We start from the raw sequence: 21705 nt of genomic DNA, 5'->3' as shown, positions 1-21705 counted from the left end.
GATAGCTCAAGAGAAGCTTTTTTAAAAAGAAGTCATTTTTAGAAAATAGGATTTTGGTTTTAAAATATCACCTAAATAAAGATAAGGTATATTTAGGTTTGAGCCGCTTTGCCTTTTAGTAGATCTCAGAGGACATCCCTCCTTCCGATGCTTGAATACCCTTTTCATAGTCTCTTTTACTCTGGAATATCTACTGAGAGGTTCAGACTAACCTCTGTCTTATTTATAGCAAAAATTTATATGCAAGAGTACAAACTTAAAAAAAAGAGAAGTTAAAGGGTGATATTTTACTTTAAGGAAGATTCAGCTCAGAGCTTTCCTGGTGTATTTAGAATATGGATTTTAATTTACCAGAGTGTTCTCTATGAACAACTTGTCAGGGATGCTTAATTTTTGTATAGAGCAGGGTTTATTTTTATATTTGTCTAACAGGTTAGTAAGATTTGGTTACCTACCTAATATTTGAAGGAATATTTATAGGAAATCCTGTATATTATAGTGACCCCAGATTTTGGAATCCTATAACACTGCTACCTGCTAGTTGGTGATCTCAGAGTAGCTTAACTTCTCTGAGCCAGTTGCCTTATTTGTAAAATGGTGATGATGTCATCTGCCTTCTATATTGTTAATGCAGTTCACATGAGATGATTTATGTGATGTGCCTGGTGAAGTACTTGGCCTGTACTGGTAGTATTTGGAAGTTATTATCTATAAATGGTTTTGTCTCTTGCTCCTTGATATTTGATATTGTTCTTTATAAATATCTATTTTTAACTAAATATGAGAGGCAGTGGATAAGGACACCCCCTTTCGGGCCTGTCTGGGTTCCAGTCCTGGCTTGGCTGGTTTTTAGTTGCATGATCATGAACAAGTAGTAAATCTCTCTGTGTCTCAGTTTCCTCATCTGGAAAATGAAGATAATGGTACCTACTTCATAGGATTACTATGAGAATTTAGTGAGTTAATACAAGTAAAACACTGCCAACAGTGTTTGGCATGTCATAAATACTCAGTAATTAATAGCTATTATTATTTTTTAACTTTGTTTCAAGTTTATATACCTTTTTAATAGGTCAATATACAGGAACATTTTACTTTTATACAGAAACATTAAAAAAAATGTGTAGTGTTTGGATATGTAAAGTTAATAGCCAGTTTGCAGGCCATGTAAATGTGAAGCATTATTTCCAAAAATCAAAAGGTTTAACAATTATTGCTGGATTATAAGAATATTTAGTAAAAATTCCAGAAAGCCTAGTGACTTCTGGACTGTAAACAAAGATTTAGGAGGAAATAATACTGCTTAACTAGTTCTTTAAACTGATAAGGTATGCATTTATGTAACAAAACATATACAAAAAGTATAGAAGTTCATGTAGTGAAGTCTTCGCCTGGCCCAGACCTGCCAAGCTTTATTCCCAGACCCAAATACTGTTAACACTTTTGTGTTTTTCATAATTATGTATGTGTAAGGGTATATATGAGTATACATTACCCCTTTCCCTCTTTTTAACCTGAATGGTAGCATGCACTTGTACATTTTACTTTTTTCATTTAATAGCTCTTGGAGTTCATTTTGTACATATCACATATATAAAGTTACTTAATGTTTCATTATATGATTGTGCCATAATTTATTCAAATAATCTATCTATGATGGCTGCTATAGCTCTAGCCATTACATCTGCCTTCAAGGCAAGAAGGATGAAGGGAAAGGGCGAGAACAAGGGCTGCTATGTGAATTTTTTTTATACTTACATATGCATAAATACACATCAATAAGATAAATTTCTACATTTGGCAAGATCTATCAAAAAGGAAAACGCAAATTACCCTCCAAAGAGGCTAGCAGTATAGCTGCATAATTAAAAAAGATAAAAAGGATGTGAGGGGTTAAATTTGAATACTTTCTGGGTGGTTTTCAGCAGCATCCTTTGGTGGAATCATAGTTTTTAGGAGGCTAAGTGGAGTTGCTACATATTACATTCCTGCCTCTTTCCTCCCCCAGCTTTAATTGTCTTCATTACATTCCTGCCTGGGAAGTGTTCCCAGTGACCTGGGTTAGGCATTAAGATCATGGGAATCCAAGATTTTCCCATGTCTTCCAGCATGTTTGTTCACAAGAACAGGGAGACTTCTTCCTTGCAGCAGGGGAATTTTAACCACTGTCAGTTGCGGGAGAATCTTTCAGTAGGGTCCTTTGAATAGAAATGTGGTCAAGAAAAGGAAAACTATCAGTAGGTCGAAAGGCAGTGATTATATCACATGGTAGTGTATTTCATAGCACTCAAAATACTTTCTCATTTGTTTATAGGAAGCAGGTAGGCAGAAATTTGGAGTGACTTGCTTGTTGTCATGCCAGAGACGGGGCTAGAATTCTGGATTTCTATGTTGGGGGATTATTTTTGCCTATATATATGTGACAGAAAATGTGACTTTAACAGCTTATACAAAAAGAGTTTTATTGTCTGGAAATAGATGGTTGCTGATATTTGATTATCAGTGACCAGTATCTCTGATGTCTGGACCATTGTCTGTTATTCTCTTTGCCATTCACTCCTGTGTACATGATGAGTGCTATAGCTCCAGTCATTACATCTGCCTTCAAGGCAGGAAGGATGAAGGGAAAGGGCGAGAACAAGGGCTGTAGCTGTATCAGGAAGGTAAGAGTTTTTCTATGAATCTCTCGGCAGATTTCTACTTTGTTCTCATTGGCTAGAACTGTCCCATGGCTACTCCAAGCTTGGAAGCTTGGTGATATAGGGGGTGACTTCTGTAAGAGTACAGTTACTATTTTGATGGTGTTTAGTGAAAAATATTTTATCATAGCTTGACTTAAGCTTGACTTAGTCTTGAATTCTCTTTATACTTATAGTTTGTACTATATAATTTAAATGTTTATACTGTCGTATTTATTGTGATAGGATTCCTGTCTAGATTTTAAATTCCTTTGTGTTACCAGTATTTACTTCTCTTCCAAGATACAGAATACTTTAAGTACATGTTGTTCTGTGTGAAGACAAATGGCTCATTGTGTTTCATAGGGAAATTATTTGCCAGTGAGTGTAGCCTCTAGGCTGTTTTTCAGATTACTTTCAGCTATTTTCTTAACGCACAAGGTTTCAGCAGGACAGGACACAGGACAGTACTTAAAGTACAGAAAAGTAGGGATAGGCCCATATCTTTGTTTGACTTGTTTCTTTTACCCCATTTGCATGTTGTGCCTTTTATATATTTTTGAGTCTTTCTCTTCATGCCCAGGAATAGTATTTTTATGAAAGCATTTTCTAAAGAAAAAGCTTGTACTTGGCAAAACTGTATTGAACTCTTACTATGCGTGAGATACTGTTGTAAGCACCTTGATGGATGGATAAGGTATACACAAGTGAGTAAAACCCATCCTTGCCTATAAGAACTTAGTGTCTACTAGGAGAGACATTTGCATAGTTAACTAATATAAAATTGGTTGGCAAAAAAGCACTATGCCTTTGGAGAGGTAACAAGTATGTATGATAGCTGGAAACTGGGAAAGAATTTATAGAGAATTGAATTGAACTTTGAATGATGAGTAAGATACTGGTTGGCATGTATAAAATTTAATGGTGTGTTTCAGAAATTGGGTTTTTCAGGGTAGAGAGAAAGTAAATTTAATGTGGGGGAGGCTAGAAATGAGAAAACGGTAGATTGAGGGAAAATAAAATAATGAATGTAAAACACCTGTCACAGCACATGGTGTGTTCATCAAATTTGCCCTTTCCCTAATTCTAACATATTTACCTTAAGGAGTCCTTCAAGTTACCAAAGAAGCAAAGTTAACTTTTAGTGTGATTTGAAAAGTAAGACATACTGCCCAGGTGGTTTTCAGAATTGCAGATATGATAGTAAAAGCAAGGTAATTGCTAGGGAATCAGTACCTTAGATAAATGTACAACCAAGTTTCTGAACCCTTTCTTTCCTTAGGAGGTGACTTATTGAGAAAAGTGACACGAACGCTGGGGAAAACCTGCTCTTCTGCACCAAGGGTGGGGAACAATGTCACAACTTACAACCTCTTATTCCTATGATGCTCCCACGGACTTCATCAATTTTACATCTTTGAATGATGAGGAAGATACCCAAAACATAGATTCCTGGTTTGGTAAGTGTCTGCTTTATTTGGTCACTTTTAGGGTCAGTGGTTTGCTTTGTGCTGAGGACCTTTCAAAAATAGAAAGAGTTTTAAGAAAATAACTAAAATATAAATTTCTTTCTGCAAGGTACTTTGTCATCCATGATATGATAGAAATAATTGAAATTCTCACTATTTTGGGAAAGGACTATCAGTAGAAATCAGTATTTTACAGTTAAGAATGACAAATATTTAAGCTTTAGGAACATATGGGGAAATCCAGATAAGGCAAAGCTGAGTGAAATTCTCAGACATGTCTGTAGTGAGGGCAACCACATAAAAACTTACTCTACTGTCACTGGACATAGAGTATAATATTGCAACTGGGGCAGTGATACTGATACACTCCACCAATCTTACTCACACTTCCCCAGTTTCACTTGTACTTCTTTTTATTTATGTGTATTAAGTTCTTTGCAGTTTTATCACCTATGTAGGTTTGTTGATCTACCCCCACAGCCAAGATAGCAAATAGTTCTAACATCACAAGGATCCTATGTTGCCCTTTTATAACTATACTCCCCTCCCTATTGCTGCCTCTCCCCAGTTCATTTTTAAATGGAGGGATTATACTACTCAGAACCAAATCTCCAAATAGAGTTTGGATTGCTTGTTGTTGGGTCGTGTGGTATGACACAAACCCTGACACCAGGTCAACAAGTAAGGATGTGATTTTGTTTTTATATTACGTTGGAATAAAATATGAGGCCAGTGATATGTCAGGCTAGTAGTTGCTGGGGCACTTTCATTTTTTTCTTTCTCATGTCCTTTTTCTCCTCATTCGGAGAAATCAGTATGTATTGGGGGACAGAAATGAGTCCATTGCAGCTATACTCAACACTTATAATGTAGTGTCTAAATGTGATGGCACATACCATTGTCTTGGAAAAGGACTTTAATGAGATGCGGTGGGGATCCTGAGGGGAGGGGTCTGCTGGGAGTGGTGTAGGAGGAAGGGTGGATGAGACAGTCATCTGCCACTCAGAGGTCTTCCCTATGCCCTTATCCACTGAAACCCTGAGAAGTAGCTGGATTGTCTGACTAGCTCTTTTTCCAAGGTTTTCTTGAAAATCGGAAAGGAAATATAACAATACTATTAAATACAGTTTGGAAGAAAAAATGAATCCCACAATTTTTTCAAAATCACCTTAGCTCTAATATATTACTTCCTAATTTTCTTCTAAATAATCACATCTTTTTACACAGTTGCAATCAGAGTGTATGTTCATAGAGTTAGTGCTGGGACTCACTGCATTCCTGAAGCTTCTATTAGTCAGCTGTTGGTGGAACACACTTTTCACTGCTTTGCCCTAGCCTTTATGTACCGCAGAACCAAAGATAAAATTTTTTGAGAGCCTAGCTCTGTTCCATCCTCACATACCCCACACTCGCCTAGTTGAGGAAGAACCTCAACTCAATTATAGACTGTAAGGTGTCCCTTGTAAGCCTTACAGATCTTGCTGGCTACAGTTTTCTTTAAGAGGAACATGATGTATTTACGTGGTAGATAAGGCCAGTTTATGCTTGTATGGCCCTAAAGTGTATCAAGCAAAGGTAAGCTAATCACAATGCAGAGTCTGCACTTCTCCTTTTTTCTAATACATTGTTGCAGTGTTGCCAGTGTTTTAGTGATAGTTTTTGCAGTCTCTATCTCTGATGTACAATGTGTTCTTATTTCTTCTTGATCACTAGAACTGTGCTAGTACTTGCCAAATGAGTTAGAAGTCTACTGGTAGGAGGCTTTAGGCCCCATTTTAAGTATATGGCACTGATTTATTTTGCTTCTCTGCTGATTGTTTAGATGATGATGGTTTTACTTTTTCACAGAGGAGAAGGCCAATTTGGAGAATAAGTTTCCTGGAAAGAATGGTACAGGAGGGCTTTTTCAGGGCAAAACTCCCCTGAGAAAGGCTAATCTTCACCAAGATTTCACACCTTTGAGACCAGGTAAGAAAGAACATCTCAGAAAAAAGCTCCTTGGCAGAATGGTGAAGCAGTATATTAGAAACCTGAGGGATCTGGGGAAATTACCTAAATGCTGTATCCCTTGGTTTTTAATTGGTGAAATGGGCTAATTCATTTACTTATTTCATGGTGAATGTGAAACTAATGATTTAGTGCTACATTTTTTCCCCAATCTTTTGGAAATTAAGCTAACATAGAATTTTATTGCTTAGATACATAACTGTTTTCTTTTTATGATAAAATTTAATGTACCCTAACCTGAATCTGGCTGGGAAACAAAACAGCAGGAGAGAAGAATGTACTGCTTGCACACTGTACAAGAATTCTTTGAGTCATATATCTTACTTTGAAAGATGATTGACATTTAAACTAGCATTTACTAAATCTGCAAAGTATTGTCTATTTGATTAGAATAAGAGAAGAATTCTTTAATAAGTCCTAAATTCTCAAAAATGATTCTTGTTTTGAAATAGCAGCTATATTTAGCTGTAATTTATATATCATACAATTCACCCGCTTAAAGTGTACATTTCAATGTTTTTTCATATTCACAGTGTAGTTGTGCAACCATCATCACAATCAATTTAGAACATTTGAAAATTAATCTTTACACCAGAAATTGACACAACATTGTAAACTGACTATATTTCAATTTAAAAAAAAAAGATTTTAAAAAAAGAGAATTTGGGCTTTTTCTCTTTTTCTTGATGAGTCTGGCTAAAGGTTTATCAATTTTGTTTATCTTTTCAAAGAACCAGTTCTCAGTTTCATATTGGACAATGATCCTTGAAAGGTATAACCTCTTAATCTGGGGAGGGAATTATTTTTCTTAATATCATCTTAGTATTTTTGCTGCCTTGTTTCCTAGATCTTATTTCTTCTTTCTTGTGTTCTTTCATTTGTTCTTCATTTTGCAGGGGTACATTCTCAGGGAACTCCTAATATTAGGTGTAGGAGAGGACAACTTTGAATTGTCACATGTCTGAAAATGTCATCTTTCCAGCTTCATTCACAATTGAAAGTTGAACTTAATATAGAATTACAGATGAAAAGATTTTTTTTCTTGACTTCTGTGAAGGCATTGTTCCTTTGTCTTTTATCATCCTGTGTTAACTGATGAGGAATTCAGCTTATCCTATTTTCCTTACTTAGGTGATTTCTTTTTCTCTATGGAAACTTTCAGAATTTTATTTTTTTTAAATGTCATGAGAATGTGTTTGGGATTATTTTTTCTGAGGTAGTACCTCAGGCTGGCAAATAGGCAGGGCCCCTGGATACTTCATTTCTGCTTCAACCAAAATAGCTTTAATAAAGTGATCTTCTGCATAAGATTTTATTGGAACTAAAGGTTCCACTGTTTGAGAGGGATATATACACACACAAAATTTTCAATCTAGTGTTTTGTATTAAGTCATATACATGTAGATGTATCTCTCATCTCCGATTTGTTTCCTTGGGATTTGAGTACTGACTAGTTTTTGCTCTCCTGCAGTTGACAACACTTACAACAAAGAGGCGGAAAAAGAAAATCTGGTGGAAGAGTCCATTCCATCAAATGCTTATTCTTCTGTAAAAGTCAAAGGAACCACAACAAGAAATACTACAGCTCAGCCTCAGAGGTAGGACTGTTTGGGGCTCAAAAGTGGTGATTATATTAATAATGTTCAAAGAATAGTAACTGTAGCATCTACTATGTGAACTACATTGGACTCTTCGTGTTACCTTTTTTAATCTTCATAACATTTATGAGTTATACATAATATGCCTGATTTATAGATAAGGGCTCAGAGGTGCTAAGTGGCTTGCCTAAGGCAAATTTATTTCAGAGACAGGATTCACACTGATCATTTTGGCTCCAGAGTCCTTGCTGTCTGCACTAGCAACATGGGTTGCCATTTTACGTTTATTTGTGTGGATATTTGACAGATTTTTTTCCTGTTGTAAGTAAACTCCATAAGGGCAGGTATCATGTATGCTTAGTGCCTAACAGTGTCTGGTAGGAGCAAAGCTGAAAAACTGAGCAAACGGGTGGATGGATGGGTGGGTGGGTTAAGCTGCACTCTTGGCATTAGTGACTTCCGAAATCTAATGTCTTTGAATGTTGCACTTGGTTTCAGTATCCTCTTTTTAACCAAAACACAATGTTTGTCAGTCTTAATATTAGTTGTCTTCAGATGGCAGTAATCAAAAGAATATTCAAATTAGATTTTTAAAAACTTTTACCACCTAATAATTACCACTCACTCATAGAGTTTAAATTCTAGGACTGTTTATTGCTTTATACTTTGATGTCACCAGAATATCCTCAAGGAAGAGGAATGGCAGAGTATTTCTAATACTATTGCTCAGAAGTAATGAAATGACCCTTTACAAAGCCTCAGGCTGGTATAAGAGGATCACCATTTGAGGATGGTATCATACATGCTGATTTTAATCTTTCCTAGTTAAGAAGCCCATTTTAATTAAAGAATTCTATGAGATCTCAACCAACTAGGTATGTATCACAGGAGATATAAGAGATTGCTATTGGTTGATACTGTGGTTTCTGTTCCATGTTTAGATTGTTAAGTGAGGCCTACGGAAAAGGGACCCAGTGTCCTATAGGTTTTTTCAGAATCCAGAATAGTGTTAGTGTCTTGGCTTCTCCATTTTGTATATGTATATGATTACTAAAAATGTCCCACATTCTGACTGAATTCTGGAGTGATTTTTGAAAATGATGATATGACCTAAAGCCAGCTGTTCTCAGAGTCAGAAGACCTGAATTGTTTTTTTGTTTTGTTTTAAAGGCAGGTACCTCTAATACTCAAAACCTTAGTTTACTGACGTATCTCAGGCTTATTGCAAGAAATAGCAAATAAGGTAACATGTGACATTAGTTTGTAAATGATACTGCATTATGAAAATGCATGAAGAAGTAAAACATTAGTGCCATTTATCTCAGATCTCAGATTTATCTTAGTCCAGGGATGCCTAATATAGAAAGGAACAGTAGATGAAATAGGGAAGGTGTAGATAATCATACAAATTCACTATTTCATTTTCACATGGTTTTGATGAATAGGCTAAAAGATGGCCATAACTCTTTTGACACAGAATAGTTAAGAGTTAACAAGGCCTTAGTCTACAGTAATAATTTCTTCATGCAGGTGTTGCTTTACTACAAATATACATTTTAATTCTTGTAATCTCATCTCTTAGTGATTTCTCCCTAAAGACACCCAGCAATTCTTCTCTTGACTTTATAACATCATTGTATGCTGAGTTTAAGTGATAGTCCAAAATGGTCATGTCTTCATGTACTTTGCCTTCTTTCTAATATTTATGAAACCATGTCCATTTTAAAAAATCAATTTTATTGGGGTATAATTTGCATATAGTACAATGTACAGATCTTGAATGCACAGTCTGATTAGTTTTGACAAATGTATAACACCATGCAACCACGACACCATGATCAATATAGAACATGTCCATCACCTCAGAATGTTTCCTCATTCCTACCCCTTTGCAGTCAACTTTTACTGCTCGCTCTTTCTGCTTTCTCACTCTCCCACCCCCCACCCAGAAGCAACCACTGTTCTGATTTCTGTTGCTATAGATTAATCTTGCCTGTTCTAGATATTTTTATAAACGGAATTGTATGGTATGTACTCTTTTATCTGCCATCTTTCACTGAACATGTGCTTTTGAGATTCATCCATGTCATTGCATGTATTAATATTTTGTTCCTTTTTATTGCTGATAATAAATTTTATTGAATGGATATACCACAATTTATCCATTAACCAGTTGAGGACATTTGAGTTGCTTCAGTTTGGGGTTATTATGAATAAAGCTGCTATGATTAGTTGCCTGTAGATTTTTCATGAGGAAATGTGTTTCTCTTGGGTGACTATCTAGGAGTGGAATTGTTGGGCCATACTGTTAAGTGTGTTTTTATAAGAAACAGCCAGAATGGTTTCCGAGGTGACTGTACCATTTTACATACCTATTAGCAATATATGAGAGTATCAGTTTCTCCACATCCTGGCCAACACTTGGTATTGTCATTCTCTTTAATTATATTTCATTGTGTTCTTAATTTGCGTTTTTCTGATGACTAATGATGTTGGTCTCATTTTCATGTAATATTTGGCCATTCATATATCTGCATATGTAGTTGCTTTTTTGGTCTGGCTCCCTAGAGTCTCTGCTGTGCCTGAAAATGTTAGTGGTCCGCCAAGACTGAGTAGAGGTTATACTCAGGTTTAAGTGTTCATCCTCTTTGTGGTTCTCTTGCTTCTGGAGTTTTGCTCCTAAGTTTCTAGCTGTTTTGCCAGCCCCAATGTTTGTCTTCTGACACTTAAAGCTTAGTAAGACTTAAGCTGTGTAGGATTCTACTGTATACACATTGGGGAATGCACTAAATAAAAAAAGCAGCAAACTCACCAGTCTCACCTAGTGCACTTACGTCTTTAAGGATGGACACCTCACCAGTTTTTGCTTTTTCACTGGGGCCCCCTTAGACTCCCCTAAATATGCATAGTTAGCATATGTGTGTATACATAGCATATATAGTAGCACATAGGAATTTGTGCTGAGTTTTGGCTCAGATTTTGGGTGACAGCTTTTCTGTAGCTCTTTCATTTCCAGGATTTTTCTCCTAAATTTCCAGCTGCTGTACTGGCCTTGAATTCTATCTTCTGTTATCTATAGCCAGTGAGACTAGAGTTTTCTGCTGCTGTAGCTGCCACATTTGGGGAGTGCCCTCAGGCAAAAAAGCTACTAACTTATAATTCTTAACCTTTGCAGTTGCTGCTTTTCATGGATAAATGTTCCTCTTTTTCTGCCTGCTTTTGGTCACTTTACAGTGCCTTCAAATAGTTATATTTTTGTATTTTGTCTACATTTTATGATAATATGCAAGAAGATTTGTGTGATAAATTCACTCTGCATTACTCCATGTATTTGTTTTTATGAGTACTTTGAGAGATTGATACGAAAATATTTGCAGATGAAAGATAAGAAATTTGAGATTTGCTTTAAAATCTAGGGAGTGGATGGAGGGAAAATTGACAATGTGATTGGCTGTAAGTTAATCATTTTTAAAGCTGAATGATGAGTACCTAGTGATTTATTATAATATTCTCATTTTTTAGTTATGTTTCAAATTCCCTATGATAAAGATTTTAAAATTAGGTAGTCTATGCAATCTCATAAAAATGTGAATATATAATAATAAATCTTAAAGTATTGAGGGAAATTAACCAAGATCTAAATAAATGGCAGGGCATACCATGTTCATAGTTTGGGAGACTCTACTGTAAATATGTCAAGTCTCCTTATCCAATCTGTCGATTCAATGAAATCTCTATAAAAATCCCAAAGGTTTTCATTTTGGATATTGATAAGTTGAAGTAGAATCCACAAAGAAAAGCATTGACATGCTTTTAGAGAAGGAGGTTGTTGTATTTGAGCATATTTACCTAATCAAATGATAACCATAAAGAGAGTGAAAAGCCAATCCCCGGATTAGGAGAAGATATTTGTAACACTTAAAACCTACAGAGGGCTCATATTCACAGTATATAAAGAATTCCTACTAGCCAATTAGCAAAGGATTGACAATGCAGTAAAAAACAACCAAGAGATTTAACTAGCACTTTATGAAAGAGGACAACCAAATGGCCAATAAACATGTGAAAAGGTGCTCAAACTCACTGGAAAAAGCAGATTAAAACCACAATGAACTTCTACTGTATACCAATTTATATGACTAAAATTAAATCATTTGACAGTACCAAGTGTTTAGGAGAATGTAGAGCAATGTTGGACTCTTAAAGATTTGTCAGTGTAAGCATGAATTGGTATGAGTACTTTGGAAAATAACTTTAGTTGATAAACCAACGTCCTATGACCTAGCAATCTTATGAGTTAACATATCCAACAATGTGTGCAACAATATGTAAGAATCAGCAGTAGACTGGATAAATAGTAGTACATTCCTACAGTGTTATACAGCATTGAAAATCAGTGACTCAAAACTGTGAATCAGTGTGGTTGAATCTCACAGACATAATAGTGAGTGAAATAAACCAGATAGAAAAAATACTTAAAATAGTCTGATTATAGTATAAAGTTTTTTGTTTCCTTTCTAAATGTACCATATTTATGGAATACATGTTTGTATGATAAAATGATAAAGAAAAAGTAATGATTACTGTAAAAGTCAAGGTAGCACCTGCTGCTAGTGTTTTGTTTCTTAGCCTAGGAGGTGATTTCATGAGTCTTCACTTTGTAATCATTTAACTTAAGTTTTGCTTTGTGCACTTTTTGTTATGTGTTATATATTTTAACAAAAAGGGGTGCCATGGCTAAAACAGGAGAAAATAAACACGTTAGTAAATTTCCAGGAGACCTGATTTCTAATTTCAAGTCTGACAGCAGTTAGCTATGTCACAGGGTCAAGTCACCTCATCTCTTTTTACTTTTATTCATACCTCTAAAAGGAGGGAGTTGCACCAAGTGATTGCCAGTGCCTTTTTACAAAATTAAATCAGCTTTATGGAGGTCTAATTTATGAACACCAATGCACTAAAGTACCAACAATTTATGGTGAAATTTAAAAAACTATCAGTAAGACAAGAAGATACTAGATTTTTAGAGTGGAAATAATACCATTTTTTATAACCCTTCATAGTGTGACATATTTTCACATTTCTGAAGAGCATTTGCATATCTAGTAGATGTACTCATTAAAGATAAGTTTTATGAATTCTTCTACCATAGAAGATCTCTTAGACTCTCTGCTCAGAAGAATTTGGAACAGAAAGAAAAACATCATGTAAAAATGAAAGCCAAGAGATGTGCTACTCCTGTAATCATCAACGAAATTCCACCCCCCAAAAAAATGAAAGTGTAAGTAGCCACAGCTTCTGTCAGTTGGCATAGGTTTTACCTCTGTTTGCTCCTGTGATAAGAGCAAGTGGAATATGTGGTGCTTGTTCTTATTTTTATCAGTTGGGAATGTATTTTGCCGAAGGTAACAGCCATTTAACTAGAGTGGCTTAAAGAATAGTGAATTATTTGCTTCACACAAGTCTAGTTTACTGCTAGCTTTATTTGGTTCAATGACATCTCTGTGAGTCTTAGTTTTTTTTTTTTTTTCCCATACTTGTTGCTCAAGGTGGCTGCTCTTTGTTTCTTAGCTTCTTCCTTGTACTTGTTGTCTCATTGTTACAAGATAGCTGCTGTATATCTGTAGGTATCATATCCATGTTCAAGAGAAGAAGGGTCTGGCAAAGAAAGAGGGGCAGCACCCATATCAGGAAAGTGAAGTATTTTCCAGAAACCCTTATGTTATACCTCAGTTGACCAAACTGTAAATTAGATCCACTCTAATTGCAGTAGAGATGGTTGAAACAAGTATAGTATTTTTTGCCTTCATACATTGTTGCCCCAAACAAAATAGGAGTTGTATTAATAAGAAAGAAGGTGGATACATATTAGGAAGACAACTAGCTGTCTGGCATTTGTTCATTTGATGATGAGCATTTAGAATCCCTTCCTATCCTCCTGAACCATCACCAGACAACTTTTACCTTGACTTCTGTTGGTGTTCTCAAAGTTTACCCATTGTAGCCGTTGGTATATATGATCTGATTGATACTATTTGGAAGAATCTTGCTGCTGAAGCATGGTTGTTGTCCTAAAGAATGAGAAAATTTAAGCCATGTGTGGTAGATCTGGGGAGGAGGGTAGAGCAGGATATGCTGCAGGGAACTGAGAAGATGTTTTTTGTCCTTTTGAACTCAAGTTCTCAAAATAAAAAGAAGGCAAAGGAAGAGGAAGAAAGCAATGCTCATCAAGATATTTCCGAAAAGAATGAGTCTTCCCCAGAGAAAGCCAAGACCAGACATACTGTGCCGTGTATCCCACCTGTAAGGTATGATTCTTTCCTGAATTTCAACTTTAGACTCTGTAGAATAAAATTACAAATGGGTAAATTTACAATCTGTTTGATGCATATGGAGCTTGGGAAACTCCTAAAGCTGTAACCTTGGTATGGTAAATTGTTTTATGTCCTTGTGGATACTTGAGTCTTACACATTGAGAAAAATATATTAAAACAAATGTAAAAGAAATATAAAAGGAAAAAGTTAGTAAAGGTTATAACTATCTAAATTGAACAGTTTTTATTTTGCAAAGCTCCATTCTGAACTTTACTTAAGTGAAATGCATATTTTTTATAATCAGTGTATAAAGTCTTTGGGTTCTGCTTTACTCATTCACTGTGAGACTATTTTATTTTCTGTACTGCTGCAAAATCTTCACCTTTACCCCTTTTTGAAAGATTGTTAACATTCTATAAAATTAAATTTAACTATTTCTAAATTTTCATCAATATTTTGGAATAAATTTTGTATCTTTTTTCCATAGTGTTACCTAAGTTAATATTGATTTATTAGATAATATTTTTTGGTTTTGCTGGTTATTTTGTCATATGTTAAAAATCTAATCTATATAATCCCTTTAGATTTTTTGAAACATTGAGTCTCTTTCTCCTGTCCCCTCTCATCTCCTTTACTGGTTTGCTGTTTAGGCAGAAGATTCTACAAAGTACTGAGGAGCAAGAATTAGAGAAGAGAAAAAAAATGCAGCAAGAGGTGATGGAGATGCGGAAAAAGAATGAAGAATTCAAAAAATTTGCTCTTTCAGGAGCAGGTCAGCTTAGTTCTGACTGAGTCTGATTTATGAGGGGGTGTTTCTCATAATCTTGGTAGGGTTTTTGAAGTCTCTAAAGCAAAAAAGTCTGTCTTGGTCAGTGGTCAGCATAAAAAGATGTGTTTACTTAGAAGGCTTAACATGGGTCCCATTCCTATCCCAATAATCATTTCCTAGAACATTTTACATACATTGGTCCTTTCTTAGAGCATGCTATTCCTCTCCCTCTTTAACTGGAGAAGTCATACCTATCTTTTGAGGCCTTTTTTCATGAGGACTTCCCTCCTTTCTCCAAGTAAAATTAATTCCCACCTTCTTTTTCCTCCTAATTCCTTTTCTTTGTATTAGAAAAGAAAGAACTAGGATTGAGAAAGAAGGTAAAGCAATTGGGAAGACCAGTTTTTTGCTGCTGTTTTCCCATTTTATCCTAGGCAGAGGAAGAGAAAGCTGAGTGAATCCAGTAGTAGCTATGGAAGAAAAGGATGAGGGACCTGAAGGGATAGATTTCTCCTTTGCTCTGGCATAATTATTATTGGTGGAGTCAAAGTTATAAAGCTCTGTTTACCAGGTTGAAAAAGCATCTCTAGTGTTTATAGGGTCTCTCTCTTAGAGATGTTTAGTTGAGTGTATTTTAAAGTTAATTCATAGCTTTTCCTACCAGAAGTGTTCCAGTTACTCTGTGTCACCAGAGCTATGACCACACCCAGAGATGGGATTATTCTTCCCTGTGCTGCCTTATTGTAGTTTGACCAAAGGGCCTCCAACCCAATAGTACTCAATGAATAAGGCACATATATTGGTTTCCCTGAGGACTGTTTCAAGTGTTGGGTTGTATGTGGAGTGTAAACAAAGTCAAATCTATGATAATAGAAATACCGAAAGAACTGGTTAAATGGGGACTTACTTTATGTTCTCTGTTCTTAGTGTTACATGTGTGTTTTACTCTGTTCCTCACTTAGGGCACCCTGTGAAGAAATCGGTGAGCCAGGTGACCAAATCAGTTGACTTCCACTTCCGCACAGATGAGCGAATTAAACAACATCCTAAGAACCAGGAGGAGTATAAGGAAGTGAACTTTACATCTGAACTGCGAAAGCATCCTCAATCTCCTGTAAGCTAATGGACTAAATTAATATTTTTGTTACTAATTCAGTGAGGATTTGGTGTAGTATTTGTGGTCACTACTTAGAATAATGTAATTAGAGAAGCATATGCTTTTGAGTTAAGGTAGATCTACACCCTCACTTTGCCTCCTGTTAGCTGTATAATCTTGGATAAATCACTCTATGTCTCTGGGAGGCATCAAGTTGCTGTGAAAATTGAATTGAGAATGTATGCAAAACACAGAATTGTGTGTGGCAAACTGTTAAGTATAGGCTTATTACAGCTTGTGCGATTACAAAATTTTTGAAAAAAGCTTGTGTCTGCAAAGTTGTGTGCAAAATATAACAGAGTTTATGAGGAGAATGAGGTTGGGGCAGACCACTCAGATCCTATGCAGTTTTGTTACCAGAGCACTAACAAAAACAGTAACAATCCTAAATAAAAATTCTAGCAGTGAGAATTTCTACTTGAATTTGCAGTCAGCATCATCACTTGTTGAAGTTAGTCCTCTACAGTCATAAATCCTGGGATTGTGCTTCTTCCTTTGAGATGTAGGTCCTTGAAGATTTTTTTTTTTCCCCAGTCAGAGACCAGTTTTATCAAAATTAATGATCTAAGGAATAGGCTTCTTCATCAGTCAGTTTTTGGTAGGATGTGTGGAGGAATTTGATTCAGGCAGCTGTCTGACCTGATCCAGACCCAGACTCAATTCTTTTTTTTTTTTTTTTTAAAGGGGAATGGGAGTGGGATACCTTTGCAGCCATTGTTTTCCCTTCCAGTTAAGAGAACTTGCTCTTAATTGCTTCAAAACTTAACATGCTTGGGAAAAATCATCTTATGAACTATTACAGGACGAACAATTTGTTAGGTGCTAGATCCTTTCTCCCTTTTTTTAAAAGATGGGAATAGCCTGGTTATAACCCTTGCTCAAGGACTGAAAAACCTAAGAGTAATTATCTTGGCTTTACACAGGCCATTTTCCTTTTGATTGTCTGTGCTGAATATGTGGCTTGTGGTCAATCTGAGGTCTTTCGTAACACTTCGTTTCGGGAACAACTTCTTTCTTTCAGGCCCGAGTGGCTAAGGGGTGCACCATTGTTATGCCTTTCAACCTGTCCCAAGGGAAGAAAAGAACATTTGATGAAACAGCTTCTAAATATGTGCCCCTTGCAGAGCAGGTTGAAGCCTTCCATAAACGGACCCCTAACAGATACCACTTGAGGAGCAAGAAGGATGATATTAGTAAGTTTCTTTCCAATGTCATACCTGGTTGGAGAATCATACCTCCGCTAGAATTCCCTTTGCTTACATCTTAGGCACAAATTTGCCTTTAGTTGAGATCCTAGCTTTTGAACTAAAGCATGGCATTCTGCCTACAGGCAGACAACAAATGTATACATAGTTGAACATTTCTCAAACCACCCACCTCTCTGTCCACCTTGATCCTCCTGGTCAATAATTGGGAAGGGGGAATTAAGGTAATGTGAGATGTCACTACACACAAGGCTATTTTTGCCATGTGTCAAAGTGCACACTTACTCACCTACAGAAAATGAAAGCATTCCATTCATTTAAGGTTGTGTGCTTTTTGTTCAGCGTTTCGACATAATGTTTTACCACTGCAGACCAGACACTCTCTTTGGTGTAGGGAGTTGTAGAAGTGAGAAAAATAGACTTGGTACTATTCAACATCAAGTTTCTAATTCAGTGGGAGACAGAAACAAATAGATGGTAAGTGCTGTTAATGTGGAGGGAGATGTAAGGATCAAGGGAGGTGCAAGATAGGGAGAGAGAAGTATGCTGAGAAGTCCCTGGAAGGGAAAGAAGTTGAAGATACAGGAGAGAAAAGAGATAACCAATCACTAAGTCCCTGTGCAGGCAGGTAGGAGAGAGATACTTAGCATAGGTGGAGTGATAGCTCTTTGAAAGGAGGATGGAAGAGGGGAATGAGTGCAAATGCTGATGGGTTTGCAGGTTTAGTGGTGAACAGATGAGAGGAATCTAGTCTAATAGTGTCTTTCTTTTTGAAAATAATTCTACAAAAAAGTAAAGAAGTTTGAGGAGTGGAGATGTGATATAGAATGGTTGTCAAGAGCATAGGGGTAGCATTGTTGGATAAAGCAGAATCTGGTTGTTTTGCCTTTGAAGGTTTCTAAATTTTTTCTACCTTTGTATAGACACTGTTTAGTGCTATGTTATGTAGCCAGATGAGTCCCTTTAAGGGCAGCATTTCCTGATACTGTTACTATGTTCTAGTAGCCATTTGTCAAATTTTATATTATGAAAATAATTAAATGTCTTTCTTTATCCTGCTAGAAATACAGATATTAACCATGACTTTCCAGATAACATATGACTCTTAGGGTCTGATATGCGCCGCTCTTGGAATCTTGGTTCTGGCAAATAGAAAGAAAAATTATTTTCTGCAGTTTGAATTTAAAACTTTGTACAGTTATAGCTCAGTAATAGTTATAGGTATTTCTGAAGCCTGGGTTATTTCTAAAATAAGTAGATTTGGTTTCTATCTCCTACTGTTACGTAATAAGGTCTAACTTAAAGGATTTACTTTATATAATTATGAAAATTGACAAGGTTGCTCCTGGCTGGGTAAATCAATATTTTCTGTGAGTGATGGTGATGATCTTAATATCGACCCTTTGACATAGTTGTTTTACTTTTTCCATTTGACTTTCCGTGAGAGATGGTCTTGATGTTTTGTTGTAGCTGCTTTTAGGGAATTCATAATATTAGGACTTATTACTTGGTCTTTACAAAGGACTTATTTTAAAACTGGAATAAGCAAAAGTTTTATTTGTCAGTAACAAGCAAAATAGTTGGCATTGTCAGTAGAAAGGCAGCACAGGCCTGTGCAGTGATAAGAATCCATCAGATACAGGTGGATTCTAGGTTCAGAATATGATAGTAGAGTTTACCCAAAGGCTACCTTCATTGTTACCCCTCAGGAAAGAGTGACAGAGGAGAAGGGACTGAATGTTTGTCAGGTTGACTGACATGAGCTGAGCTGAGTTGTGGAGGGCCAGCCACTCTGTAGTTTGGCATCTCTGGGCTGCCTAGCTGAGTTAGCACCTACAGGTAAACGGGGTCTTGGAGAGCTGAGTGAATGTCTATGATCTTGCTTTATAGCTCTGTTACCCTCTAAATCTGTGGCCAAAATATGCAGAGACCCCCAGACTCCCGTACTGCAAACCAAACAGCGCGCAAGGCCTGTGACCTGCAAAAGTGCGGCGGATCTGGAGGCCGAGGAGCTCGAGAAACTGCAGCAGTAAGTTACAGTATTTGTGAAAGAGTTCCAAGAACCTGCCTACTTTCTTCTTGGTCCTGTAAGGGGGGCAGTTGATGTTTCTCTTGCCTTGGGAATTGTGGCTTTTGAGTGACAGGCTCTGCCCTGCCTCTGTGGTGAAAGGATTGAAAGTGTGAATATGGAGCTGTCCTGGAGTGTAAAGTGGCAGTTGGGGGGGAGAACTTACTTATAATTCCAGTTAAGGAGTGTCCTCTGAGGTTAGTTTAGGTAGATCCCACCCTTTTATGGCTACCCGAGGGGTTATTAAAGCTAATATCTGTGGAGGGAACCGGAGCTTAATGTGGTTAGCACTGGAGTTTGTCTCCTGGTTCCTTTCATTCCTTCTTGTACTTCTTTTGAGAAGGGGAAGCTTCTTGAAGAGAAACCCGGTCTTTAAAGTGATAGGAATGTTAGTCTTTCTTATTTATTCTTTGCTCTTGAGGTAGATGTAGTGGCTTGGAGAGAGCTGAAATTTTGCTGTGCATGATGGGTAAGCCTAATGATTATTATTTTTCTGGTTTTGGCTTACTTTGTTCTTTGTGTAGTTTTCATTTTATTGAAAACATTTTTTTTATGGTCATCACTTAATTCTCACCTTATAGATACAAATTTAAAGCACAGGAACTTGATCCCAGAATTCTTGAAGGTGGTCCCATCTTGCCCAAGAAACCACCTGTGAAGCCACCCACTCAGCCTATTGGCTTTGATTTGGAAATTGAGAAGAGGATCCAGGAGCGAGAGTCAAAGAAGAAATTGGAGGATGAGCACTTTGAATTTCATTCCAAGCCTTGCCCTACTAAGATCTTGGAAGATGTTGTGGTAAGAGTGATGAGGCTCTGTGCTGGCAAAAGTGTCCTGCTCATACCAAATGTCCACCCACTCACAAATGCTTGAGTAGATACTATGATCAGGGCTTCATATTAAGAGCTGTGGCTGACAGAGAGACATGTCAGAGGTGGATTTTGCTCTCAGGAAACTTAAAGTCCACTAAGGAAGACAATATCGGTGTAAATAATATAAAATGAGACAGAAGTGCTCTAAGAGAGATGACAGTTAAAAGTGCTATAAGAATTCAAGGAGAGAATGATTTCTTCCAGATAGAAGTTCAGGGAATGCATTGTGGAGGAAGAAGCATTTGACTTGAGCCTTGACAGTGTCATTGTCATCATCTTGTTGTTGTCACTATTAAAAAACAATAGCTGACACTTTCCCTATGTTCTAGGCACTGCTCTTAGCTCTTTTTGTATATTAACCCATTCATTTTGACCACAACCCCTTTAGTTCGTTTACTGTAATCATCACCAGTTTCATATGAAGCACTTGAGGCACAGAGAGGTTAAGTAGCATTCCTAGGGCCCTCAGCTGGTAAGTAGTGGAGCAAGGATAAGAATTCAGGCACTCTGGCTCCAGAGTCTATGATCTGAATACTTCATAATACTGCCTCTCCACTTTTTAGTAGAATTTGGACTTGTAGAAATGCAAATGAAATGGACTGGCTGAGCATTCTCAGGCAGTGGGAGTTAGAAAAAAAAGAAAAAGCCTAAAGTTGGGAAGCATGGGGCAGCTATTGGGAACTGTGAGTGAGTCAGTTAAGCTGGAGAAAGGAAGTATATCAAGAGGAGCACCTGGAAACTAGATTAGAGAAATGGGTTGTAGTTTGATGGTGGCTCACAGTCACAGTTTTAAACAAAATATACCATCAAGAAGAGATGCCACAGTCAAAGAATAAGTAATGCCATTCAGCAGCTGCATAAGTGCAGAGATGGTTTTCAGATATATTTCTGTGTAGATGGAAAACATCCTCTTCCCCAAGTTTAGGTTGACTATGTCCAGGTACTCAGGACTCTGTTTTCCTGTCCTCTTTCTTTTTGCATGTCCTTTAGAGTCACCATGGTTTTAAGTGAAACTGTGCACCAATATACAGTCAGTCCTCCTTATCCACAGGTTCTGTGTCTGCAGATTCAACCAGCAGAGGACTGAAAATATTCAGGAAAAAAAAAACTCCAGAAAGTTCTAAGAAGCAAAACTTGAATTTGCTGCTCTCTGGCAACTATTTACATAGCATTTACATTGTATTTTCAACTGTTTTCATAGTATTTACATTGTGTTAGATATTATAAGTGATCTAGAGATGATTTAAAGTATGTGGGATGATATAGGAGGATGTGCATAGGTTATAAGCAAATCATTTTCTATAAAGGACTTGAGCATCCTTGAATTTTGGTATCTTCAGGGGTCCTGGAACCAGTTCCCTCAAGAGACCAAGGGATGACTGTATTACCTTTGACTGGATACTTAGTTTTGTTTATTTTATTTTCTTAGCACTAAGTCGGAAGCAGTCTGAAGTTATATTTTTCTAGGCTTTAAAAAAAGCATGATAATCCTTAGAAATGATTCTTCCCTTCTTCCTTCCCAGTACCTTTTTTCAGTTTGAAAGCTTTCTGCATATGAGACCTCTTTC

The 21705-nt window shown here is 36.7% G+C and overlaps 1 protein-coding gene across 2 annotated transcripts in view; it reads left to right on the top strand.

Moving 5' to 3' along the window:
- TPX2 (TPX2 microtubule nucleation factor) overlaps positions 1–21705 on the top strand; it is a 41577-nt gene that overhangs the window by 5961 nt on the left and 13911 nt on the right. For both annotated transcript variants that reach the window (XM_031434009.2, XM_010993892.3), the window contains exons 3-12: positions 3961–4138; positions 5996–6115; positions 7626–7752; positions 12905–13033; positions 13932–14060; positions 14718–14839; positions 15799–15950; positions 17014–17185; positions 19088–19226; positions 19847–20063. In XM_031434009.2, coding sequence (XP_031289869.2) covers positions 4033–4138; positions 5996–6115; positions 7626–7752; positions 12905–13033; positions 13932–14060; positions 14718–14839; positions 15799–15950; positions 17014–17185; positions 19088–19226; positions 19847–20063 — 1413 coding nt within the window. In that variant the 5' untranslated portion in view covers positions 3961–4032. The remainder of the gene's footprint in view (positions 1–3960; positions 4139–5995; positions 6116–7625; positions 7753–12904; positions 13034–13931; positions 14061–14717; positions 14840–15798; positions 15951–17013; positions 17186–19087; positions 19227–19846; positions 20064–21705) is intronic.

The sequence above is a fragment of the Camelus dromedarius genome, chromosome 18 (genome assembly GCF_036321535.1).
Source record: "Camelus dromedarius isolate mCamDro1 chromosome 18, mCamDro1.pat, whole genome shotgun sequence".
NCBI lineage: Eukaryota > Metazoa > Chordata > Mammalia > Artiodactyla > Camelidae > Camelus > Camelus dromedarius.
The sequence above is the reverse complement of the archived record's forward strand: the minus strand, read 5'-3'. Positions and strand labels throughout refer to the sequence as shown.